Genomic DNA, 27,750 nt, shown 5'->3' with positions numbered 1-27,750 from the left:
TGTTTGTGAGCTTTTGTCAGACGTGGCTTGGTCTGCTGCAACAATGTAGGTTAGGAGAGGAAACATTGAAATCCAGACCTGAAAATGAGACGGCAATCTTTAATTTTATAAAGGAGACACGTGCCAACAACATACATACATTTGTGTTTTAAAAATATAGTTAAATAATAAATCTTTATATTTTTGGACTAAAGGAAAGCAGTTGATATTTACAATTACAGTGACATTAACGGGCCATTCTTGACTCTTCATCGTGCTGTTTCCTCCTCCTCAGAGACACTAGGTGGGGAGCTGAAAGCCTTGAATTAATTTAGCGTCAGATAGTAAGCACAAACTGTGCTTTCCTATTCATCAGTTCCTGCCCTCTCACAGACCAGCAGCACAAGCATTGATTGCTGTGATGAATAATGTTACTGGCGGAACGATTACTCAGGTATGTCCTGCTTTGGCCACATGGGGCTGGATTAGTGTAATTTACACCTGGGATCTCACTCTGAGCTGCTTACTGCTTTGCTGCTCTGATGTGGAATGATAGTTTGGCAAATTGGGTCTCATAACAGTTGACTGTACGGCATCGAATGCAATGAAAAGAGCTTCATATCATTGTGGGATTGTGTACTGCTGCAACCCCAAATAGTGACAGTTGGTAAATGCCATTCCAGTTTGACAAACTATAGCAGGATGCTGAGTAAAACTTTCTTTCTTTTTTCGTCGTTCTATGATATCATTAATTAATTTGGTGCCAGGCCTCTATATTCCAGTGCTCCACAGTCCTCTTGAGAGAATCAAAAGAAAGGCAGATTGTCTTCAAACCTCAGCAGTTGTAAGTTTTATGCGGCCAATAAGTTAAACTTCTGGTTTAAAATCGAGAGAAATGCTGGAACACTCCGTTAAGGACAAATCTGTGAAAAGTTAACAAACAATACAAGATAGCAGCAGGATAAGGAGCTCCCACACATTTATGTTTTTCTTTATCTTAGTGGAATGGATTGCTCGTGGGAATTTCTGCACCCTGGCACAAGTGTGGGTGCGTTAAAGTACAGCAATGCATTTACAACCACCGAGTGCATTTGAGCTTATCCAGAGGGATGGAAAGAACCTGCAGTGGAAACTGCTCTGAAGTGTCATGGAGTTATGTGGCGCAGAGTCAGATTGGTGGCCCTTGCCGCCTGCTCTCCGGCTGAGTCAGAATGTCCTCCCTGCCCTGAACATGCTCCGCCCCCACTCTCAGAGCCGTTTCCATGGCAGCGATGTTGAGGTGGGCGTAGCAGCTGGGGCCTTCTTCTGGTTAGGGGGAAAAATGGGGTGATTAAAAACAAAAAAGAAAGTTTCTGTTCATATCATCTTTAACTTACTGTTGGCACATACTGTATAAAGTCCACATAGTAAAAACATGCAGCCACCCATCAGTCCCTGATGTGCATCACTCAGCCACTGTAGTCCTGTTTAACTGAACATTAATAGATTTTCACTGGTACCGTTCTCGGATTTAGAAATACATTGAATTACTTGTAAGTAAAGATTTTTTTAATCTTTAAATCAAAAAAAGCATTTTGACTTTCATTGCTTTAACATTTTTGATTGTTTACTGTATTAAAGGGATAGTTCACCTCTTTTGATATGAAGCTGTATGACATCCCATATTGGCAATATCATTTATGAACATTGACTTACCCCCCCGCTGCGTCCTGTGAGCAGAGTTAAATATCAATGCTTACAGCCACCTGCCGATAGCCGCACCTGTTACGGTGTTTACTGCTCGGAAGCAGGGGACTGCTCGGTCTGCACTTCGGTCTGCACAGCCAAGCGATTGTGAGGTCTGACTTTTTCTAGAGGGACGATTTTGTGATGCAAATGTATTACTCTTTTGAACGCATATTGTTTTGAGAAGCAAGACGCCTTATTTTCGGGACCCTAGCAAACTAGCTGGACTACCTTCGTCAACGCCAAAACGAGGCTGGAACTCGGCTCACAGGACGCAGCGGGGGGAAAGAAAATGTTCATAAATGATATTGCTAATATGGGATGTCATACAGCTTCATGTCAAAAGAGGCGAACTATCCCTTTAAATTGCATGATTTTAATTGTGAAAATGTTTGCTTTTATGCAACTTGAATTAGGCCAGAAATGGATACAATTCCTGTCTGTTTTTCATTAATGCATTTCTCTCTGTTTATTACATTCAATCATCCTCCTTTATGAATTGAGTTGATTCAAAAACATTTTCATGCACTTTGTGATAGAAGTACGCGGGCAGGTTACTTTGAGGTGGTACATTTCTAAGCATCAATATGCAGAATACTAAGAACAAATATACTGGCAACTGCATAAGAAAAACAGCTATTTTAGCCAAATTGATCAGTGCTGTTTGATATTTCTGCTTCTTTCTCCTAAGCCTGACATTTGTTTACTTCCCCTGTTCAATCAATTAAGAAACACTGCCTCATGTTATTGTGGTCACAGTGCAGGGCTGAGGTTGGGAAACGGGATGTTAAAGGTGAAGCCAGATTCAGTTTAGCCGCAGGAAAAGACAAACAGTGATCTGAGATGAGATGTCGCGGTGGTCTTACCGGGTCTGCCTCTCACAGCACTGTGTGGACTGCACACGGGAGCTGAGCTGTGCTCCTGCAGGTGCCGCTGCGTGTAGAGAAGCTCTGCAGCTGGTAGGGGGTTAAAGGGGATGTTTACATAATTAGAAGTGCGGTCCCTATGAGGTCCAGAGTCAAATGGACGAGCTTCACGGGGAGACTGGAACATAGCTGAAGGGGTAAAAAAATAAAAAATAAAAAAATCCTTGAGACAAGCATTTTCTTTCCCACATTTATCACAAAAACTTAAAAAAAATTAAAATAAATCACAATTTCAGTTTACCAAAAATGAATTTTCTTACCACATGATGATGTTGGCCTGTGCATACTAACTGTGACAGGAGGTGGAGGAGGGGTGGAGGGTGGAGAAAAAGGCAACATCCTCCTAAGTGCTTTTAGCTTACCACCAACACCAGTGTCCTCGTGTTTCTCTGTTTCACAGATGTTTGTTTTTATGACACGAGGACACTGACTCAGTAAAAACCTGTAGAAGTATTCAGTTAATCTACTCGAGCAATGTGAAAATAGAAACTTCTTAATTCAGAATATTTCTGTCAACAGTCAAACGCAGTCACAAGTCACGTGGCTTTCTTTTAAATCGATGCATGAGCACGTTAACAGCCTTTTGATGGTGTGAAAATGAAGTGGATCTTCATTTAAGAAGTGGTAACTTTTTACTACGTCTGTCTTTAAATGTAATGAAGAAGAAAACAAATAAATGTAGATCATAAATCAGGAACAGATTATGATTTATGTTCTACGACACAGTTCAGTAACGTACTTGGTGAAGCTGCAGTACAGGCGGACGACAGCTCTGCTGCTGGAAAGCTGCCAGCCTAGAAAGATAAAAAAAATAAAAATAAAAAAAAATGTAATTTATTTGAAATTTGGTTAAAATTAAAAACAACATGAGAGAATTTGGCAAATTTATTTGCTTTTCGGCTTTCCCTACAGTTGTGGGAAGTAACACCTCTGTCATAAAAGCAAATCGTCATCGAAGCCCTGCAAACATACATTGATACACATTCATTTGTTGTCGTGTTGAAGTGGACCCAAAGACGTCATCAAAAGGCACCAAAACTATGAAGTAGCTGTCAGGCAAAATAAGGTTGTGAATTACGCTATTTCAGCCCCTAGGCGCTCTACGGCAGTTTTAGTCCCAGGAATATGCAAAACAAAAGATAATGTACTTTAAAACTAGTCATAAAAACATAGTTTTAAGGTTCACAAACATCTATAGTGTTGCTTTAAAGCTTAGTTTAAAAAAAAAAAAAACTGCTGCAGTCAGTGTAATTTATCTATAAGATTAGATTAGCACGTAGTGTAAAGCTTACATATGGAAAGGGAGAATGGAAGTGAAATGACCGATGGGTTTGTTTTGCTGCTTATGAAAATAACTTTTAAGTTGTAATGAGGAAGGCAATGTTTTCAAATTTTGTGTGGTGTTTAAAGGCCGACGAAGCAATCAGCCCTGCTTGAAAGATTAATATCTGGCATTCGCAAACCTTTAGCCTAAAGTTTACAGTCTTAAAAAAAACATTCCAGCAAAATAAGGAGAAAGAAAAGAAATGCATGTTTCTGCCAAGGAATAGACCAACACACACCTCTCGTGGGATCTAAATTATGAATTCATGTGGAGACTATTTTCATAGCTCCTGCAAGTACAATCTTACTTGAGTCAAACATCTGCTCCTCGCTGACCACAGCTGCTCTGGTGTAATGTAGTTGTGCAAACCATGATGGCACTGGGTAGGGAGACAAGAGGAGTTCTGGTAAAGGCAGGGATAATTGTTTTTCACTGCAACATTCAACACCGTTACTGGCTAAAAGAAAAGCGACTGCATAATAAGGTAGTGGAAAATGAGATATAGGAGGGGAGACAGAACACCCGTCGACAGAGAAGTTTCAAAATGAATTAATGAGGAGTAATGATGAGGAGGACCAGAGTGGGAGTAGGAGGTGAAGAAAAGAGGGTGCGACCAAGCATAGAGGCAGCGCTGACATCTTTCGAGGTGGCAGACATGAGACAAAAGGGTGGCTGGCTCAGACATGAAAAATGTCAACAGTGAGACTCAATTTAGCTGTTTTCTCCATCCCACAGCAGCTCATAACACAACTGGCTGAGGCTTCAGTAACATTAGCTGCCATACAGACATAATAGGCCACTACTTGTGGAGTCAGGATGTGTAGCTTCCCCCCCACACACTGAACCACTGACGCTTGAGGAATAATGAATTTAAAAAAACCTCATTTGTGTTTCACGCAGCGCCGCTCTCCTCTCTGAGGAGTTTCATCAGTACTCATTTACTTTCTCAGGCACCTTTTGCTCCCTCTCACTCTCCCCATACACACTCGTCCAGAACACACACACACACTCCCACACAAGCTGTCAGAAATCAGAAGACGTGCCGTTTTCTCTCCGCTCTGATGATAATTTCTCCGCTACAAGAGGGAAGTGCTTTTCACAACACAGCAGAAAATTAATTAGACACAGTGTGGAGAAGTCTTCTGAGAGCTTTTCAGGTTTCAAACAAACATATCAAAGAGAAAACACCACCAGCTTAAGGCAGGCTGGTGATGGACGGCCACAATGATCACGTTTTTTTCATTTCTGCGTTTTAGGGAACGGTATTTTCCCCTCACAGTAAGAAGGACCTGACTTTGTTTCACAGTCACCTCCGCCTGGTGTTTAAGTCTCCTCAATATGCTTCCCCCACCCTGTGGTTTTCAGATCAATGACATCCAAAGTCATTTGGACCAGACTAACCTGCCCCCATGGCAGACTGAAAGCATATTGTGGGCGCAGGAAACCACAAAAACGTATAGATGCAGCTCATTCTCAACTACAACCCCTTACCAAAAAGGATCTTATCACCAGACTTGGAAAAAGTTCGTTCAGCCTTTCTATTTTACAGAAACATGATCACAGTTAGGACTTGGGTATTTTGTTGCATCCCCTTTGTCTTTTCTGTTTGAATTTTCTCCTTGTACAGCAGTTGACAGATCCGGTGCAGGATGGAATCTTGCTATGGACCTTTTTATTGAGATCTGAACTGTTTGCCATGTCATTGAGTCGACATGCCTTTCCTGAGGAAAAGGAAAAGAACACTCTATATGTGGCAAGATGTGTTATCATCCTGAAATGGCCTCGGCATCTCCAAGCCTCCATTTGATTGATGGAATGAGAAAAGTGTCCAAAATGTCAGACTCCACCAGTACATTTACTGTAGAGGTAATGGCAGCCATCTCCCCTGGTCCTTTACCAGACATCAACCCCATATCTTCAATGATTGTGGAATTTGTTTTCCTCAGATAGTCATCTTTATAGGTTATTTTTTTACCAAACAGAAGTGCAGCATCTTCTCCTTGTCAAATGCAGATGATTCTTCCCTGAATATCACTTTCATCCAATCACCCATGACTGCTCCTCTTTAGCCCACCGCAACCTTGTTTTCTTCTGTTTCCAAATGCTGTTTCTTTCAGCCAATTTGTTACAGTTTGGTCACAAACATTGACTCCTGTTTCTAGTAATTTAATTTTCCATTTCCCAAATCATCCAGGTGCAACCTCTCGTTCAGCTTTGCAAGCTCTCTCTTTTAACTGCAGACTCCTGTGCATATTTAGATTTGTGCAGGCATTCGTTTAGAACTGCAAATTACAAGTTTTCCATCATTTCTTTTCCCCTCACAATCGAGTGATTGTGATTTCCCTCTACTTCATCTGAAAAAAAAACAGCACAAAATGGCTTTCTATATGTCCTTAGTTTTTCTTTTTTAAACAAAGCCAGAATTTTCAGCTTTTGAATAAAATATTAATGTGTTACATTTGTGTTTTGTTTATTCTTTTATAAAATAAAAAAAAGCTAAATGAACATCATTTGAATGTCGTGAATCCGTACATTTTGCCAGTAGTATCAAAGTTCAAAAGAATCAAAGGAAAATCTTTTTGTTCTCAAAATCCTGATGGGCATTGGACAGGGTCTATGATGCTGAAATATCCTCATTTTGAAAATAATATTCTATATATTCATTTTGATTAGGTGTCATTCCTACATCTTTATCAGCAACAACTACAAACGTTCCAACCCGTGTCAAACTGACTGATGCAGGTAGCTCTTGGTTTTTTTTCCCTTGCACCATGCACGATATAAACAAAGAAATAATCTTTTACCAATTTTTTTTATATTGAACAAGTGCCAAGAGAGGAGGACACTCAAAATATTCAGGCCTGATGTGTGGTCCAAATGGAGGCTTTAGGTAGAAGATAGACATAAGCTGACTTTTCTTCAGTGTGTATGTGCTGCTTGTACTCAAATATCACACGAGAGCAATAGTTACTTCATACGTTGTTAGATCAAGAAAATCATGTAAAATGGTTTATTTTACTAATTAAAGGTTAAAGCTGTGTTTCCTCAGCATTTTTTGGTTGGCGTTGATTTGGCTCATGTTTCAGATATCGGAGCAAATTGTGTGACCTTAGTGGGAGAAGGAAAACAGAAATTTATCTATTTTATATTTGATACCTCAAGAACATTTTGTTTAGAATTCCTCTGTACTTAAGTAAGGTTTTGAAGGTAGGATGTTTGCTCATAACTAAATATGTTTTACATTGTAATGAGAAGTGTTGGTAAGAAGCACCTTTTCCATCTCTGTTCCTCTCACGCATTATTTTAGAAGTGTACGAGCAGAATCTTTGCTTTCTTTGTTTTTCTAGATTTGCTACAGTTTCTTTCTGACGTACCTCAAATTTAACTTTAGAACATTTCTGTGACCTCAGTTGCCAAAGTCTCAGAAGGGCTTATTGTCATAATTCCTCCTTTTTTTATTCCTCAACATCCAAACCAGAGTTTTACTGAAGAGCGGTTTCTTGCTCAGTAACACATCTCTTATGTAAGATCCCAATTATTAGCATGAGTGTAAAACCACTGCCGTAGGCATAAAAGGCGAGCGGACACATTATGTAGATTAGCATCAGTGGGAGCAAACCCAGGAGTGATTAGCATAATGGTTTCTAAACACTCTGTTTCATTTCATAACTTAATAGAACTGTTAGAGCAGAAACAAAGCTCCTAAAGAGAATCTGAAGCTGGAGAATGAAGGAATGAATGAGTATGACACTGCCAGTACCTCTGCTTCTCCATAAACAAAGTCTCCAGAGGTCGATGGGGGTCCAGGTGTGGACCTCCCCTCACTGTCCACAGAGGGCGCCCTCACACTGCCCCAGGAGTGCGAGCGCTGCATCACTGCCTGATGCTGAGCCATCAGTCCTTCAGGAGTTTTGCTTAACATTTTCACCTGACCCCCACCTCCATTTCCGCTGCTCTTGCCGTCCTTGGCCAGCTCAGGTGGGGCTCCCTGGGCCGAAGCTTCCCTGAGTGACAGGGCATGGATCAGACTCCTGGGGGTGTCATACCACAGTCTGAGCAGGCTGGGAATCTGGTACTCCTCACTGTGCCTACGAGATGCTTGAGAGTCACATCGGGATGAGCAGGAGGAGGTGCTCGCAGAGCTGGGGTCTGGGGTTACATTAGGTTGAAAAGGTGATGAAGGAGGGGTTGGGGGTGGGGCAGAAGGGGGTGAACAAGGAGGAGGAGCAGGAGCAGGAAGGTTGATCATAGAGCCAAATTCCTCTCCTCCTACTTGACCGGCCATGTCCAGACTTCCCGTACACGAGGAATAGCTCCCAGAGTAAGACGACTGACTTCCTGTCGCTATCCCAATCCCACTGTCTAATGAGCTCTGTCGTCCGCTGTCATGGAGGCCTCGAGGATGGGGTTGGGCGGAGGACATATGGCTCCCGGAGCCTCCCATGACAGCAGCATAAAGCAGGTCGTCTGATTTTGTCAAAACCTTCAGTGTGGACGAACTTGATGCTGTCTCATTGGAGAGGTGCTGTCGAGCTGATGATTCCACCCAAAATGGACGTCTGCTTCCGTAGCTTGCATCTGACTGACTGGAGGAGGAGCTTGACATGCTGTGGTCGTCCCCGGCAACAGATGTGCTCCAGCTATAAGTGGAGGCTGAAGAGGGAAAGGAACACATCTTGATTAAGTGGATCATTTGTCACATACAGTGAAACCACGGTTTACAGAACATTTACTTGATAGTACATCAATCAATCAATTTTTATGATCAGTCCTTTTGCGGGGACATTTAACTGCTCTCGTTTGCTCCAGTCCAACACTTTCAGCACCATTAAAGCAGAATTCAATTTTTTTTTTCCTCCTAAACTCTCACTGAGCCAAGAAGGCGGTCAGCAAAAATTAATCATGGGAACTTTGACTAGAGTGAGCTTCAAATTTCTAATACACACACCCAGAGTTCCCAGAGTCAGCATAAATACAGGGAAGTGATCAAACTTTTCTGAGGACAAAGGGCTGCGGTGATGACAAATTGTTTCATTATTCATAGTGACATCAGAAAATACCCCCAGACGAAGCACTACGCTACACTGCACTGCAGAGCGCTCGTGAGGGATGTGTTGGTTGATGATAACCTGAAGTGAGGTTTGATACCTGTGCTGCTCGCCAGGCTGCATTGAGACAACATGCTGAGTCTTTTCTCCAGCTCTGAGGTTTCCTGGCTGATCCGTTCCTCTGCTGAAGCGGGGTCAGCGTTGAGGTCTGCTGTTTAAAAAGCCAACAAAAAGACAACATCGTGTAAGACTTGTAATGATTTGAGACACATTTACAGCAACCGTACTCTTAAACTCACCTGATATATTAACAAAAAAAAGAAGTAATCCAAAAATGAAGTATTTTGACATGAACACGTGTTAGCTGTATCATCAGTACAAGTCTGACATTGACAACAAAAATAAATATCTGAAAATCAGTCAGAAATTCAGCAATTTATGATGATTTTAAGATGTGGCTACTGTATAACAGCCGAAGGATAATTAAGCAACAAAATGAAGTCCAGTTAAGATTATAACATGGTTTGTTGTATTGAAATGTAGAAGTAACAAATACATATGACACATTTATGTGTGCCTTTGAAAAATAGCGATTTAAAAGTGTTCAGTTGTGCAAAGAAGATGTAACTGACAGTGAGCCAAACCGTCATCTCTCCCGTCTCTATCAGGTTAAAAACTGAAGACCACATCAGTCCATCTCAGGATGCTGACCTGTCCTGCTGCCTTGTGGTTTGACTTGACTTTATGATGCTTCAACTTAAATAAAATGCTTGTATTTTGGTGCAGTTTGTATAAGTGACACAATAGTAAACAATATGAGGTAATTCTCATTTGATTTACCAAGGAAAATAACAAAAACACGCTGTGTTTCAATCTGCTAGAATGTTTATTTCTGCTAAAACCAACAGAAACATTAAAGCTAAGTAGAAAAGGTTTTACTGAGTCAATCAGCCTTATGAGTGTGTCTTCTAATGTTACACCAGCGTGTAAATTTAAGATTTCCCCGGGGATGTTATAATTGCCTTGTCAATCTGTTGGAAGATCGGTTTAGTGTAAAACCCTGCCAATTACACTCCTAATGCCTGCGACATACACATGCTGTGGAGGCGGGCGAGTATACAGGGGCAGGAGCTGCAGCTGAGTTGGTGTGTGTGCTGGTGAGCTCACATTGCAGTGGGTCAGGTTGTTTGTGTGTATAGGTGTCAACAACCCAACTCCTGGATCTTTGCCCCTGGACTGAAGCTAACGGTAATGGGCAGATGCCAAGTTTCTTCACTACGCTATGTGAGGTGTCAGCTACCCTTTGCTAACTTGGCTAGTCTAAGCTAATTATAGCTTCTTCACAGCACTGAATGTCATGGGGCCCCGAGCAGGCTGATCCAGGTGGGCTAACACTAGAATAAATGTAGCAGGGAAGCTGAGGTTGAACTTTTATCCATTAAAGTGAGTCGCTTTCACCACCTTCATATCTTTTTCTATAAAATGTTTTAGGTGATTTCTTTTATCCTGTCAAAGACTGCCTTTTCTTATTATCAAATTGCAACATCACTATGTAAAATAACAGGAAATGGAGTAAAATGTTATGTGGCAGTTTCAATTGCAAATTGCATCCAAACCTATAGTGAACTTTGCTTGAGCCTTATAATAATAAACCATCAGTTAAATGAATGATTAATCAATTACTAGAGTTATGAATTCTAAGCATATTATATGGCTTATCTTTACCAAAAAGTTTACACTCACACGATGTCTCTCTACCCATCATCATTGAATGCATCATAGACACAAAAGCTGTGTCAAACAATGATCGTCAACACAGGGTTTAGTCTGAAAATGTGTTCCTGTGGTTTAATGCAACTTTCCATCACTGAGATCTTGTCATCGAAACTGTTAAATTCTCTCTTTTTGTCCATTGTAGTTAAATTTGGGATTTATAATCATCAACTATGTGAGAACTCGGGGGGCTAACCTGAGCACACAGAAGGAAATTATCTTAAGACTACTTTTCAGCATAAATCTAAGAATTTTTTTAATAAAATCTGACAGTGAAGTTAGCCATTAATGGGTTTGAGACAGGCTGATATTTGGTCTCAGCCGTATAAAACTTCAGTCGGAGCTTTACTTCCTGACAAGTAAGATATAAATAATTCTAAAGAAACCTGGCCTGATACTTTTTTACTGCTAAATAATAAATTACACTGCAAAAAGTGCAAAATGTTGTTTTATCGTAGCGGCGGCTAGCATTTGGAATGCAGGGGTAATGGTCTCCACTGAAAGTTCAATGTGAGATAATTATAGGTTTGAGGAAATTGTAATAGATTTTAATTCCATCTTGATTTTAAATTAGGTACATGTTTGAAACTCTTATATGTGTGTGCACAAACAGAAACCGGCTTTTCTATGTCTCATAACTTTTAAAGAACGGAACTGATTGAAGCGCAGGTCTTTATATTGAAAGACTTAAATCACTTATTTTCTTCACTTATTCACTTAATCACTTATATTTTTTAACCGTTATTGATACATTATCAGTTTTCCTACTTTGTGTAGAAATCTAGAAATATAATGCACGAAAGAAACTGTGGGTGTATTTCTCCATCACTGCAGACGCTGAAAACAGATTCAGCAGAGAAACGTTGTGTGGAACTTCCAGTAATCCAAAATAAAAAGGATATTTAAGAGTGAAAAGTTATTACAATGTTTCTAATTGTGTTTTACCCCTAACCATTTGAGGCAGATGGCTGATGCTTGTAAATCTGGTTCTGCTCGAGGTCTCTTCCTGTTGAAAGGAAGTTTTCCTCTCCACTGTCTCCTTGTGCATGCTCAGGACCGGAAATTAAATCCAAGAGAAGATTCAATGCTTTTGGTTTCCGTACCTAACCAACCTTTATTGAATTGGAGTTTAATTTTAATCAATTTTAACATACAATTTGATTATAATAAACTGGATTATAATTTGACTGAATTGGATTGTATCTTTAAATGGATTTGAGATAATTTTTCTTGTACAGTGGTGCTATATAGGTAAACCATCATTGCCTGCACTAAACAATCAAATTAAATTAAATTTTAAGTAGATTTTAAGGGCCAGTGTGAACATAGTGCCTTTCTCTTGCAGATAAGTGCTGGCCAGGTGCTGCTTGCTGGCATTTCATCAGAAAATCTCAACAGTACCTAGCCTACAGCTCCACTTTAACTGCTATTATTGATAAACCAGCCTTACCTCTGGCTTCTGTACTATTTGTCAGTCAACTATTATTTTAACACATTTTTCCACCATGAACACCAATCAGCAGAAGCCTGCCCTCATAACAACAACTGAGCATCAATCACAACTCACACTGACAGCAGGAGTAGTTTATGACACGATCCGTCTGAGACAACAGTACATCGAATACCACAGTCTTTTACAAGGGATGCCATTAGAGGGAGCCCAGTTCCAGGCGTCTTTAGGTGTAAGTATGGCTCCTATCAGAGGGTTCAGGGAGACAATCAGCCCCACAGCGTGTAATCTGTTATCATCTGCGGGACAGCCTGCAGCCGTTTGAGCTTCATCGCCGTCACATTATTGATATTATCACCACCAACATTAAGTTTCCACATATTGACTTTAACCACCTATGTCTGACATGTCATCAGGACAGGCAGACAAAGTGAGTTTCTGCCCATGTGATTGGTGGCCTGAAAAGGACTGGCTGTGAAGATTGGCTGTGCTGGCGCTCAGTAAAAGGCGTTATGTGGACACTAGCCTTAATGTCTAAAGATCTACATTTAAATGCCTACATGTAACCAGTTAGTTTGTAATGCCTAAACATACCCACCTTCTAATTAGCAGACAACCACTCTTCCTATGTTACAGCTGCTCAAATACAGACTGTCAGCCGTTAATGTGATACAACAGTTGCCTCTGAGCATGCAAAGTGGCGACACTGTGCTCCTCTACGTTGTTATTCATATGTCTAGTAGAAGAAAAAAAAAAATTATGTCTGTGGACACAAACACAATAGTTTAATGTTTGTGACTATTTGATGTTCTGCCATCAGAATGGGTTGACAATCTGAACAGCGTTCCTTTTGTCCTCAACACATTTCTAAATCTATGTAAATGCTGTTACAGAGCTGTCAGATCTTTATTATGTGTCATTGACAAGCTTTCTCTTTCCAACTGTCAAATAGCTCCAGGGGAAAGTGCCTGTGAAATAAGCAGCACATTACAATAGCACATGAGTCACACACAAAAGCATGACCTTTAATCTATAGGCTGACCCTTGGGATTTAAAGCAGGTGGTGTTTCCGTTAGCATGGCGCCTGACACAAATGCTAAACATGTGCACTAAACAGGCAGTAAACCCTCCATGATGGAAGTTACAAAGTCACATACCAAAGGGACTGACTGTCTTTTCCAATGCTGTCATTATGGTCTGTAGAAATATATGTATATATTAAGTCCTAAATGTTTGCACACATGTTTCTGTACATTTTCATGGTAACTTTCAGTCGATGCTGTTTGTAGTTTGGGTCTTTATACAAGCATATGCGTGCTCACCTGGCTGGTTAGGTCGCAGGCCATGCAGGGCCCTGCTGGGCGCGATGCCTCTGACGATGCAGTCAATTAAAAAACTGATCTGCTCTCCGTCTGAGCAGGACAGATAGAAAACACCAGCCCCTAGGAGACAGAATGAAAGAGATGAACGGAGTAAACAACATGATGGATTACTTAAAGGACGAGCCTGAGCTGAGAATGGTTTAGAGATAAACTATATGGAGCAGCAGTATAAGAAGTAGTGACATTAAAAGCATGGTTAATGTTATTAGTGTTTTAGTACAAATGTTTCTTTTCTTTTTTTTATTAGTAGGGCTCTTGAAAAGGCAAGGCTGTTCTTTAAGTCAATAACAAGCCTTTCTAGTGAAGGTTACACAACATTTCTACAAGCTCCCATTCTCCCATCCACTGGAGCTCACACAGTTGTAAGCATCAGTGAAAACACAAACAAAAAAAATCAATTAAGCTAAGAATCATGACACATCTGAGTCAGTCTTGAGTTGTGTGAGTCTTTGTTTTAGATGTATTTTCAAGCAACCGCTTCAGACAACTTTACACTTTACTTCCTAAACTTTTAATTAAGCATCCGGTGCTATTGGAGAAGGCTTTCAAAACATTGTGTAGCTTTTCAAGCTCAATAATTGAAATGAGTTTCTTACTTAATTCATCACTGATCATTAAATATAGAGGAAATTGATCGGGTAGTTGTAAGCAGTTGAATAGCTCAATATAAACAAAAGGCCGGTCCGATGAGTGATAAGTGATAAGTTCAGTACAGCTGAGGTGAACTGGACAATCAGGTGTTAATTCCTGCGGATTTATCAACACAGGAGACCTCTCTCATTACACAGAGTAACAGAGCCACTGAACATGTGAAAAAATATTGACTAAATATGCTTTTAAAAGTTTGGAGTATCACTCGAAGATGTAATAAATGATCAAAGCTGTAAATGAACTTAGATTAGCTTGTGTGACTCAGCTCAGCACACAGAGTGCTCTGTTCTTTTCCCCTAACGTACCATTTCAGAGCATTTTTCAGATATAATGTGAGAATGAATGTTATGACATTTTAAGCAAAGGGAGAAAAAAACTCTAGCATCAAAATTAAATTGATTGGCATCTTTTGCAATGAAATAAACTGTGTGTTCTGCTATTCTGTCCAACAAAGGCCTCATTATTCTCAGTAATATGCTGCTTTTGTTGCATGGAAGCTCTTTTTAAAAGGGTAAAAAGAAATCAATGAAAAACTATTGTGCAATTTCACTTTTATATTGAATCCATGCCAGTGGTAGAAGAAGCTTTCAGATCTTTTACTTCAGTAAAAAGGTACCAAAAATAAAAATACTTTATTGAAAAGTTCCGTTAGACATTTTCTACTTTGTATAAATGTACACGAGCGTTAGGAGCAAATATTTGTTGAACGGGGCATCACTGGGTTATTAGTCCTTAAACGTCAGTATATCAGCTACTGCTGTGGCTGCTGCTTAGTAGTTTTACCTACTTTTGAATTTTGTTCAAATGAAACCATCTGAGAAGTTAAGAGGGAAAAGTTGCCGTTAGTGTTGAGAAATTCATAGACATCTGATGTGTGACATAAGCGTCACACTGCTTTTTGCAAAATGTCAGAGGCCAAAATGGTTTGAAACCAGTGGTTCAACCTTTGAAAGACCTTGTATTTTAATTTCATATTAAATGATCCACTCTGTATACACAAAAAAACCTTCAAAATGTTCATACAGTTGAAATGTTGTAAAATGGAAGCACATAGAAGCACAAGATCGAAATACAAACTAAAGTATTTCAAATCTTTTGAGTACAATCCTTTAACTAATGAATGTGCATAATTATTTTCCTCCACTGGCACACATATACTTCAACTTCTGGCCTCTATGTGTTGAAATATAAACTAATTAACAGTTAGTGTCTCGTAAAGCCTGTTTTGTGTTCAACATATTTCACCACTCGAGTTAATTCATCACATCCAGTGACAGGTGGAGAGGCAGGCAGTGTGACCTCTGTGGGTCATTCACACTTTAATGTCACCTGGCAGGAGAGCTGCTCAGTTGTATTTAACTTTTAGATACCCTCTGATCTGGTAACACTAAATATACAAGACACAGGACAAACACACTCACACGTGCAGCAACGTACTACAACAGGAGGCGTCTGTGTTGGCATGTCCCGCTGAGGGACATGGAAACACTGCTGACTTAGCATGCGAGCTTCAAATTGCTTTTATCTGGGACACAAGGCTTGGTGGCTGTGCAAACTCTGCGGAGGATCATTTGCTGCCGTGTGTGAGTGTGTGTGTTACAGGGCTGAAATGAACCCATGTGGTGCTGATAAACCAGAAAATATCCGTCATGTTAATATTGTCGAATACAGAACAAAGGGGCCTCATTAAAACATGTAACAGAAGCTGATTTAACTCAGTTCACTTCCTCAGTGTTTGCAGGTGACTGCACACAAAGGCACAGACTGTATCCTTGAAGACCCCCAGCTCTAGTGATAACGGTGTGCGGTAGGAAAGGGAAACTGCCCACGATCCCAAAGCACTGGTTGGCTGGCTGTCAAGGAGAGTATGTCTATGTTTTCGTGTCACCACAGCAATGAGATAGCTTGTCATGTCACTTTGGTGAATGACTTTCACTCTGCAGCAAGAAACTGCATCATACTGGGGGGCAGCGGATTTTCAAAATGCAGCCGCAGCACAAAGTCCTGCATACCGCAGCGTTAGGTGACAGAGAGACTTGTTCACTGGTTTGCTGGAGCGAATAAAATGCCCCAAGGGAAATTAAGCGGTAGAGATGGTAAAAAGAGATATTTCGGAGACCATTTAAAAAAATTCACAACAATGACCAATTATTTGTTGCTTTGTTACTCATTATTTGAACATCTATTGCATTGATGGAGTGATAAGCTATGTGAAAATATAAGAGCAAGGTAATGTGGCAGACAACTGTGTGCCTTCTCAAGCGATATATGGTGAGAGGTAAATGCATTTTGAAATGACTAAAAGAAGAGCGAGCAAAAATTATTTCCGGAGCTTGTGCTTACTGAACATGTAGAGTAAGATTAATAGGTTTTCTTTCAGCAGAGCTCAACCAGGTAAATTTTTTATGATTTCCAAAGCCCGCAAAGAAGAGTTCAGTCGCCACTTTTGTTCAGCAAAGGATGCAAAACAAAGCTGAGACACTCGTAGCGGTACTCCCTGTTCCTCTGCTGAGCGCGCCCTGGCAGATTCTAGATAGATTCAGGTATTCACAAGAATTTTTGTTCAAAGTCTACTCTCCATAAAACATCCACTTACGACTGGAATGTGTTGCATGTACCCTCCAAATACAAATAACTAACACCGTGCTTTACCGTGCACTCATGCAAGGAATGTCACTTGCCGATTTGACCCCCCACATCTTTCTGCCTCTGTAAACTCTCTGTTTTCGCTGCCACACCATGAGGGCCTCTCTCTGCTGCCCCTATGTCTGCTGGGTAATGTGTAGACGAGGTGAAGGAGAACTCTGTGGTTGGATATGTAGTCAACAGGCTCTTCGTGGTAGGCTTAAAGTCCCATACTGATATTTATAGATGTCACTCATGAGAACATTGAAACCAGAGCCTGAAAACCTCATGGTTATTCTTGTATTCACAAAGAAACACACACACACGCACACACACACAGGAAAACATAGACATTGCAAAAGTTCATGAAGGAACTCAGATACTTAACTAAATCTATAAAACAATATGATAATGAGCAGATAGCTTTCATTGTGCAGTTGAACAAAGTGTTTTTTAGGTTCCTAAATAAGAACACAGCAGCTGTTTGTAACTCTATGATTCAGTACTTGAAACGTGGTCCCATCCCCACCCAAAAACATAAAGCTGCCTCTCATTCTTTACATTCAACATCCATGCCCACCATCAACTGGACACTCAGGGGATACCTAAACCCTGCCAACCGCACAAACCCTCTGCATTATTTGGTGGACATGAAATGCATTTCTGTCATGGATTAGGTTACTTTATAAACACATGCAATAAATCACATTTTTAAAGGACTCTGTTAGTGTTGAAGTGACAGCTCTATGAACGCTAAAGACATGTCAAAAAGAGGAGTTATTTACACGAGAGACACCCTTTAAAGAAGCGTAATTTAAACAATTATCTTGTTGGGATTGTAAATGCCAAAAACAGAGTTTTGGTGCAAACCACAGGGAGTGGTCACTTGTGATCAGGGGTTAAACTCATCCCATCTTTTATGACTTTAAAAACTCCAACCTCAGCATATTCAGCATTTACAATTTCTAGGTAAGGAAATAGTGTCACCGCTGGGGACCAAGCAAAGAAATTGTGTCAGCTACAGTTTTCAAAGTGAATTTTGAGCTTTTAACCAAAGCAAAGTAGAAGTAAAAGTTATCTTCAAGTTCAAACGAATGTTGATCCGCTGCAATTTTATAACTTGCTATGTGTCCAGGAAAATGATATATTATTCTAAAATCAAAAAGCTCCAGGATACCTCTGACATGTTCGGTAAACTTACTTTCAGTGTCACCATTAATCTATTCTATAAGTGTTTGTGATCACCTGTGTGAATGCAGCTTGATGAAACTAACAGAAACATCATATTTCCACATTGTTGGCCTCCATTTGACAGACTGACCTACAGAGTTTACACTCCTTTAATGACATCATCTCATTGTGCGCGTCTTCTGCTGTAGACATGAAAATATGTCATGTGCAGTTTTCGTTTAGAGAGCCTAAGAGGCAAAGAGATATATCGTGCATTTGTTTCCGATAAATGGAGATAAAGGTTATGTGAATCATTAAATCATTAGGAGGCTTATGCTTTTATAGTGGGATAAAAATGAGCACAGAAAGAAAATGCAATTATTTGTATGATAGTTATTCATCAACTTAAGTGCCCTAATCTTGAAAGCCATATACTTAACCTGAATGTTCTTTTAGTATGAATATGTTTTTTTTAAAGATTGAAACGATACAGATCAGTAGTTTTTTTCTTTTGACTGTGCTCCGCTTATACATAATGCAACACGTTTCGATGTCTCAAATGAGAGATTTTCTCCTGATTTTTGATCATATACAACAACGCTAAGCTGATTCTGAGAAACTAGCATCAAAGTGAAGTTCTGGGAGTGGAGTGCAAAAGCAGTCGTATTACCTGTGAATAATAAAGTGAGCATATATGAATTTGTTGTTTTACAGTTTTAGTGGGAGAAAGGGAAAGGGGCAATATGCAATGGTCTGAACAATGAAAGATATTTGAGCACTCAGATAATTATCACAATCTCTCACTGTAATCAGATTAAGACTCCCTATCACTTATAATTTATTCACAGTCATCTCGAAGGAAGGCCAGCTTATGCAGATTTCAAGGTTTCATAAAAACTTCTGAAACGTTGTCGAACACTGGGCATATATGAGCATCTACTTCACACTCTGGAAATTAAAACAAATGATGGCCAGAAAGCAGGAAAAAGCTGTGAGGAGATAGCACATCATTTTCTAGCATTTCAATCAGTGTATAGTTTAACTAATAAAGGGCAGAAAGAAAGAAAGACTTGCGGAGGACAAAGTCGAGGTTTGGAAGACCAAGAAAACTGCTCATTTCATTGTTATAAATCAAAACACATTTTGGCCTGAAAACCACTCACAGGAAGATGAAGCAGGTGGAGAACCGCTGTTTAAATGTGCAGCAACACTCTTACAAACACAACTTTCATGGAAGCATCATCCAAAGACAAACTTTTCCTGCATCCTCATCACATAATTCAGCATCATAAGTTAATGAATGTGGACTGATGTTAAAATACAGCTTTCTGTCTATAAATGACAAAAAATCAAGTTGAATTGTATGCAGAATTTTGGAAAAAAGACATCTCTCTGACAGTTAAGCGGGGGGGTGGATCAATCATACTCTGGGTTTTATAAAGTATTTCATAGAGAAATATTCAACCAGCAGAAGTTTAAATCAAAAAGCAGCTAATTCTGCACCCGTGCATCTTGTATCTCAAAATAAAAAAAGAAATAAAGTTTATTTAAGAAATATATAAACTAAATAAAAATCTGATAAAATGAAGAGATGATTGTTGGTTTCTACGACAGGTCAATGAGCCTAAACATGCCACTAAAGTCTCCAATGACTACCTCAAGAAGCATAAGTGGAAGGTTTCGCCATGGCAATCACCACCCCCCCCCCCTCCCCCTCCCCCTCCCCCTCCTCCTCCCCCTCCCAATGTTCACGTCATTAAAACTCTATGGACAGACCACCAAAGAGGAGTTTGTCCAAGATGAAGTTTGTCACAGAATTTCAACCCATTTGCAGGAAGAATGAAGAAAAAGACCCTAAATAAGATTTAGTTTTGGGAATCCAAATTTTCAATACGTGCTGACGCTATAATTGCAAGACCTTTGTTTGGAGTAGGATCATCTTTAACCTTTAGCCCTTTGGAAAATAAGTCATTGTGTATATATAGGAAACAATTTACTCAAAACAACAATGAAACAGAATAAAAGATGTGAGATGAAGTAAACAGCAAACGATCACTTTTCATATGGTATTTTTGAAGCGATCCCTGTACTAGCTGTCCAGTCTAATTACAACAGTTTCTCTGAGTTACTTACAGAGTCCACAGCGACTTCCCCCCTCAAACACAAAGCCATTTGGCACGGCGCCATATCGACGCAAAGACGCCAACTTCCAGTGGCCAATGACGACAGGAGGGAGGCCTCTGGTTAGGACCAACAGGTTGTTGCACAGGTGGAGGAAGGAGGGGCCGCTCTCTAGTTTGGAGCCGGGTTCGACCCCGACACTGAACCTGTGGACTGAAGGAGAGGAATGAAAACTTTAGAAAAGAGCAAGCACTGTGTATTCATCAAGTTATAATTACTTACAGACAACTGAAGAGTCATTAATCATACAGAAAATTAGCAGCATAACAAATGAGGTGGAGCATAAATACAGATCAACAGAATATATTGCACACAGTGAACAAGTGCATGACTAGCCACACATGTACTAACTGGCTGTGGTGATGATGATTGAACAGTCCTTCAGGCTTTGCTGGCCTTAATTTTTTCTGCTCACTTTGTGCAAATGAGACCTTTTCAGAACAACCCTGCAGTTTTTCAACAACATGAAACAATAGTTAAATTACTGCTCAAGTAAAACAGTGCTAAAAACACCATGTGAATAAAAAGCACTTTGATTAGATTTTGCTTTGTTCAAAAAAATGAATAGAGGTAGCTCAGGGTGCCACCAAAACCTCTGAGTTAACGTTTGGAATTATTAAACCCAATATAAGAAAACTATTTAGGTAAACTGCGAAAGTGAGAACACCCCTTTCGAATAACACTTAAAGTTGTTCGGTAGGATTTTTACTGAAAATATTACACCTAAACATTTAGATCTTCTGTTATCCTTTGTTATTCACTGTCACCACAACTCAGTGCACCTTTCATAACCAAGATTAAAATCTTTTGATTTTCTAAAACATTTTCTTGGCAGACTCTTTCATTAAATCCAATCTTGCAGTTTTGAACAGAAAGGTGATATTATTTTTTACAGGTATGGTGTCCATAAAGGGGTTGAGCTGCTTAAGCTGTAACAAAAACTCAGATCTTAAGGATAACCTCTGTGCTGAGCACTGAGCTCTTTGATGTCTCAAAATCAGACATTTAGCTTCCTTAGGAACTTTTTTTCCCCCATCATGTAGCTGTTTAAAGGACAACTTAAATACCTCAATCTCTCAGTCAGGCAGCTTTAGAGGTTAGAATGTGGAGCAATAGATTTCATTAGTCAGAGAAGCTGGAAAAATAGGAATTTGGAACTGTAGGTGTTGGAATAATTACATGAGAGGCACAAACAAATCTTCAGGAAATATTTGTGGATTTCAAGGAGAATATAATTATGCAAGATTCACATAATAATAAGGAAACAGAATGTCTGTGGAAAACACAGTATGAATAAATAATAGGATGGACCACTGACATAATCTTGCAGGTCTCATTTCGGAGGAGATTTAAGAATTGCTTGTTCAGAAAATATCTAGAAATACAAATACTGCCAATTTGATTGCACTGCCCCAAAATGTTAAGAGTAACTGACAGTTTGGCTGTAAAGAGCATCCATCCATTCATTCATTTTCTATACACACTCGATCCTGTTCAGGGTTACGGAGTGCCTGGAGCCTAACCCAGCTGCCAATGGGCGAGAGGCAAGGCACATCCTGGACAGGTCTCCGGTCCATCAAAGGGCTAACACAGACACAGACAACCATGTAAGTTCACTCTCACACACCCAGGGTCCATTCACAACCGTCAATTAGCCTAACATGCATCTTTTTGGGCTGTGGGAACATGCAAACTGCACACCTAAAAGCCTCAGCCAAGATTCAAACCAGAAGTCTTCCTGCTGTGAGGGGAGAGTGCAAACCACCATACCACCCAGCAGCCAGCAGTTCAAAATCAGACTGGAGTTATTCATGAATAAGTAAAATTCTGAATAATGCAGGTTGAAGAAAAAAAGATGGGCAACGTTATTTTGGAAGGTTCAAAATTTCAAATTTCAAATTCTCAGTCTGTTCGGTTGTTCTTCAACTTGTGGAGTATTCCACAGCAAATGTTGCATGATGTCCCTCCAAAATGACCCAAAACCATCGTACAATCGTATTTTCTTAATTTCAAGAACATAAAACCACAGTGACACTTCAGCTCTGGCAGCTCTCTTCTAAAAGCTCTTTTATTGTAGATGATTTTAGTGTGAACTGAGCTTGGAAATAGCTGTATATGACACATAGTTTGTATTCTCCCCTCAGCTCTGCACTTTCCACTAACTCAAGTCTACTCTCCATAAAACATCCACTTATGACTGGAATGTGTTGCATGTACTCTCCAAATGTATACGCAACACAGAAAGAATTTTGTGGAACTGAGAGAAGCGGTCTGTAGACGGAGAGTGGCCAGAGTGCTGACAGAAAGATGACAGAAAATCCATCTCATTGTCTTTCTCTTAAAATTCTCTTAAGTCAGAGTAGGCTGAAAAACACCCTGCCTCACAGTGTCAGACCTCACAGTCAGTGAACAATGGCAATAAACAGGGAGTCAATTAAATCTGCAGGAGGTTCTGAGATCTCTGGCCCTTCAAACTCATCCCCTGCTTTGCCCTCAATTAGAATACTTGAAATCTGTTGTTTTATGTCAACCTGAATGTAAACTTTGAATGTACGTAATTAGCATGCTAATTTGCAAATTAACACAGACCAAAAACCGCCAACTGCGGTTAACTAAGCCATTGATAATAAACCCACAGCACGTATTTTCCTTGCATTAATAAAACAGCTGTCACTCGCAGATATCCATCCATCCATTTTCTATACCCGCTGAATCCGTCGGTCGGGTCGCTGGAGCCTATCCCAGCGGTCAATGGGTGAGAGGCAGGGTACACCCTGGACAGGTTGCCAGTCCATCACAGGGCCACACAGAGACAAACGAGACAAACAACCACACACACGCACTTCTAAGGACAATTTTAGAGACATCAATTAACCTAACATGCATGTTTTTGGACGGTGGGAGGAAGCTGGAGTACCCGGAGAGAACCCACGCATACACGGGGAGAACATGCAAACTTCACACAGAAAGGCCCCAGACCACCACACCACCGTGCAGCCCACTTGCAGATATCATTGATCCCATTTATTTGACACAAGACAAAAAACAAAAGCAGGTTAACATGTGGTTGGGAATCCAATCACATGCGCTGCACTCATGCTCCAAAGTTCCATCTTTATGCATCTTTTTGTAAAAATAACAAAGTGTGTATTAATAAAACCTAATTACCAATAAAGTTGGTCTCAATCCCATTTTTTTTTGTTGTTGTTTAGCTTAATCTGTCACTCTGCTCTAATAACATGTCCTTACCACATGAAGTGATGGAACTAACTCCCACTGGAACTAACAAATATTACATTTACAGGGCCTCTTCAAATCTAGGCTAAAAACCTACTTATTTAGGATTACTTTTAATACCCAGTAGGCCTACTATGAAGGCACTTTTATCTTAATCAATTTCGTTATATTCTGTTGCTTTCACTATTCTTTTATTGTTTTTAGCACTTTGGTACACCGTAAGGATTGTCTGTAAAGGGCTGTATAAATAAAGTACAATTACAGCTTTGTTTGACTTTCTCATATCAATTCTTCCTTTGATATATATCACAAAGATTAACCTGAGTGTGAAGCACATCCCCCACATACTAATCCTTCATGTCTTGGAGCAACTACACAGGACTGCCACATCCTTTCAAGGCCAAACCACTGACCTTCACCCAGGCTGTAGCGGATGCGGGCGTCCCAGGCCTGCAGTGCGTCTCGGTTGTTGAAGCCGAGGACCAACGTGTGTGCCGAACAGAGGATGGAGAGAGTGTATGAAACACCATCATACCCGGGTCCTGGCTCCACGCCACAAATCCCCTGAGGGAGGGAGTTAATTACACTTAGACCTCAGATTATATACTATTATTGTTTTTGTGGGGACAATGTCCTAGAAAAACAACATTACACAAACATACGGTTTATACAAACTGAGATCAGGAATACTTGACCAGATGACATTCTGATATCACATTTGGATACTTCTCTAGCCACAAAGGGACGAAGCGAAACATGACACGAAAGCACAAAGTGATCTCAAATATCAGAGTGAGACTTCTGTCTGCAGAAAACAGCTCATGTGTGTTACAGAAGCTCTTGTGAACCGTGCTTCCTTTGGTCTCAGTTTACAGACATTAAGAGACACAGCTTCCAGGAATAAGAGCATACAGATATTGATGATGTGAATACTGGATCACACTTGTGGCCCACCCCCTATATGGTTTCATATGAGTTAAGTCTTTGATCTATTTGTTGTGTTTTCATTAAAACTTTGCTCATACATTTTTTACAATCTAGTCTGACCCATCTTGTCCTCATCCACCCATGTTACATTCGCATACTGAACAGCAGTTAAAAGGTTCATGTAAATTAGAAAAAATGACAGAAGAGTTGTTATAAATCTACAACCAGAGATCAGAAACAGCGAGTGTTTGGTCTACATCTGAACGTACCTCCAGTGTTACATTGAGCCTCTCCTTGTGATTGCTGCTTTTCCCTTTCTTCTTCTCTTTATACACAAGCAACGTCAAGCAATCTGAGGCAAACGCAGACAGAAAATCTTTACAGGATGACAAACTTAGCTGTTTTTGGGGCAATTAAGTGTTGCTTTTTATTATTTCTGCTGCGTGCCTGTCTGTCTGCTATGGCACAGCTGTCATAACAATCCCCGAAACAATGAAATGATGCACTGGCACAGCTGAGAATAAAAGTCACGCCACACATACACTCACATTTGGCCACACACTCATGGTGGTGCAGAATAGCTTTCACCATTCCCACGACTCTTGCCAGCTCCTTCAAGGACACAGCAGAAGTCTTGTGCAGCACATTTCTTTGTATACAGCAGCTCGAATAAATCTCTACTAGATTCTAAAACATACATCTTACTTTTCTGCCAGGCTTTCCCACAGTCAGGCAATGGCAGTGGCAATTGTTTATGTTTTGCCTGCAAGGATCTCAAGTAATCAACCTTAACATCCAAATGACACTGAAAAACCATCAGATTTGAATGTCTAGACTCTTTGATCTTGTTTTGCCAGCACCATTTTAAATGTTATATTCCATGAGTTCGTGTGGTCACTCCATCAATTCAGCTGACGTATTGCGCAACATCCACACGTGTTGATGAGGATATGTTGCACTCTGTGGCGCACAGCCAAGACACCAATTGGCGACTTGTGATTATTTAAACAGCAGAAAATTCAAGGAGATTAGTGCTGGGGGGTGCAGATGAATCTGTGTTGGTGTGAAAATGTGCAAGACTTGGGAATAACACGAAGTGACTGTACAAATAAAAACTATTAACACGTACCTGCAACAGGAGAGGGCTTCTGGAGTGCAACCCATCGAGTCTTCCACTGTGAAGAAGTTTGTTAAGACAGAATAAATCACAAAATATGTTCCTCTGGTTGGCATGGAAGAATGGGAGCTTGTTTCGAAGCGTAAAATAAGAAGGAAACGTGTGGAATTAACCTTTTTTCCATCTCTAAACTTGACTTGCCCCTCTGCGACAACTGTATCCGTCATCTTCTGTCATGGTTCCGAGCAGCTGTGTGTGTGCATGTGTGTGTGAAAGAAAAAGGGGTGAGGGGGGGTCACTTTTCAAAATAGCATTTACAGCCCAGGCCCTGCCGGCCGACACTTTCTCTCCCTCTCTGTCAGACCACCGAGGCGAGGAGAGACACCAGCCTCCTGCCAAGTTAGTACAGTTGTCAATCAGCTTCAAGTGCTTATTGCTTACAATGTAGCTAATTAGATTAAAAGCACATAACTTCACAACTTTATTTTAGCCGGGTGTTAGACAGGGATTCTTGCGGCTTTAATGCTGATCTGTGGAGCCTCGACTCTGTCTGTGGACATTAGGTTTAATCTGTAAAGGCTGAGAGGAAAAAAAGGCCAATTAAGACATGTAAAAGGAGTGCATTTACTTTAAATCCAACAATGGATTAGCAATTATACTAGATTTACTATACAGGAAATGACCTATTTACATAAACATGACCATTGATTTGTGCATTAAATAAGAAGGTAAGAGGACAAAAACAATCCATCTAGATTTACTGCGTACAGGGATCATTGATCTTGACCAAACTTTTATAAAGTACACTGAAGATCAACTAAAATGTCTTTCTCATTGGGTGTCTTTACATTTTATTTGGGTTCCAATTTGAAAAATGGTCAATCAGATTTTACACTTGAGTCAGAATTGACTTGCCATGTGCAGTACTCTTAGTTTATGATAACAGATGTAATATGTGTTTCTATAGCTCTTGAGTAGGACTGCCACATTTAACAAATAACTTTACTGAAATAATTTGAGAAAACTGTGATCATGTCTGCCTAAATTATCTTCATTTACCTGCATTAAAAAGAGAATTGTGTTTTCTTCACATTATTTTTTAATTCTCTAATTAAGCTGACTGAATGGGGGGTTAAGAGTCTGTGGGTTGAAATAGAAAGCTTATACTATGAAAGTGATATGTAGAAAATAAACATTTATCGCGATTATTTACATTGAAATTAATCAACGAAAATTTCAAAATCATGATCGTCTTACTTTGGGGAGCTTTTTTCAAGCCTGAGTGAAAAATTCTAAGTTGTATGAAAGGAAATACAGCATTTTAAAACCGTGATCCATAATTAGAAATAAGAATGAACTTCAGACTGTACAACTATGAATCTCCCTTACTTTCTAGATCAAATCTTTATCTCCCTGGATAAATTGTTCTATTGTCAACTGTATGTTAAATATAGGAGCAAAGTGCTCGTATAAATGTTGTTCTGTGCGTGCACAGCAAACAGTGAAAGAGAAGGGAGCATGCAATGCAAATCATGTTTGTACCTGCTAATTGGTGCAGTTTTGCAGAAATTGAAATAAGTCCACTTTCATACAAATCATGAGAGGAAAAACATAAATCACTGACTTTAGTTTTTACTGAAATATTCCTTTTCATTATTTTCATTTTGGAGTTATTGTTTCACCAGCTCCCACGGTTAGCATTTTGTCACAATGATCTCAATGATTGATTATGAATCTTTTTTGTAGCCTCCAAATTAGTATTAACACCAAACCGTCAACTGATCAGACAGCAGTAAGATAAGATATACTTTATTGATCCCAAGTTAGGCAAATATTTTTATTTCAAACTCATGCAAAGCACTAGAGAAGTTTGTGCTTCTGACTTGCATTGATTTTTGTTATGAACACATTTCCGGGGCGTGAAACTGTACTACAACAGAGATACAACAGATGGCATCTTTATGGCCTCTTCAACATGTCAACAAATTCATGTGTATGGCTGTACATGTGCAGGGCTTTTTTTTATGACTGTAATGTCACATCCCCTGAATGTAGGGGAGCCAGAGGGAAACAAAAAGACACATTTTCATGTGTTACTTTAAATGTTGTAATTTCATATGGAAAGTTTTACATCCATCCATCCATCCATCCATCCATTATCTTCCGCTGGTCCGGGGATCGGGTCGCGGGGGCAGCAGCTTGAGCAAAGAGACCCAGACGTCCCTGTCCCCGGCC

At 40.0% G+C, this 27,750-nt stretch overlaps 1 protein-coding gene across 3 annotated transcripts; it reads right to left on the bottom strand.

Moving 5' to 3' along the window:
• Positions 1 to 83: 83 nt before the first annotated feature.
• LOC142378834 (uncharacterized) lies at positions 84 to 25,771 on the bottom strand. Of its 3 annotated transcripts, none has more exons than XM_075463756.1 (13): positions 25,689 to 25,771; positions 25,528 to 25,573; positions 24,668 to 24,750; positions 23,885 to 24,035; positions 20,187 to 20,387; positions 13,548 to 13,667; positions 9,103 to 9,213; positions 7,715 to 8,607; positions 4,262 to 4,333; positions 3,370 to 3,424; positions 2,891 to 3,019; positions 2,571 to 2,759; positions 84 to 1,284 (listed from the first exon to the last, which is right to left on the bottom strand). In XM_075463756.1, exons 1-13 carry the CDS (start codon positions 25,740 to 25,742, stop codon positions 1,148 to 1,150), a joined length of 2,241 nt encoding a protein of 746 aa, XP_075319871.1. In that variant the 5' UTR covers positions 25,743 to 25,771; the 3' UTR covers positions 84 to 1,147. The 3 variants fall into 3 exon arrangements, with proteins under 3 accessions (XP_075319871.1, XP_075319872.1, XP_075319873.1); XM_075463757.1 differs by having other exon boundaries at positions 9,103 to 9,210; XM_075463758.1 differs by lacking the exon at positions 2,891 to 3,019.
• Between the last annotated feature and the right edge of the window lie 1,979 nt (positions 25,772 to 27,750).

This window comes from Odontesthes bonariensis, chromosome 4 (genome assembly GCF_027942865.1).
Source record: "Odontesthes bonariensis isolate fOdoBon6 chromosome 4, fOdoBon6.hap1, whole genome shotgun sequence".
Classification (NCBI taxonomy): Eukaryota; Metazoa; Chordata; class Actinopteri; order Atheriniformes; family Atherinopsidae; genus Odontesthes; species Odontesthes bonariensis.
Note: the sequence above shows the minus strand (reverse complement) of the source record. Positions and strands in the feature narration are given on the sequence as shown.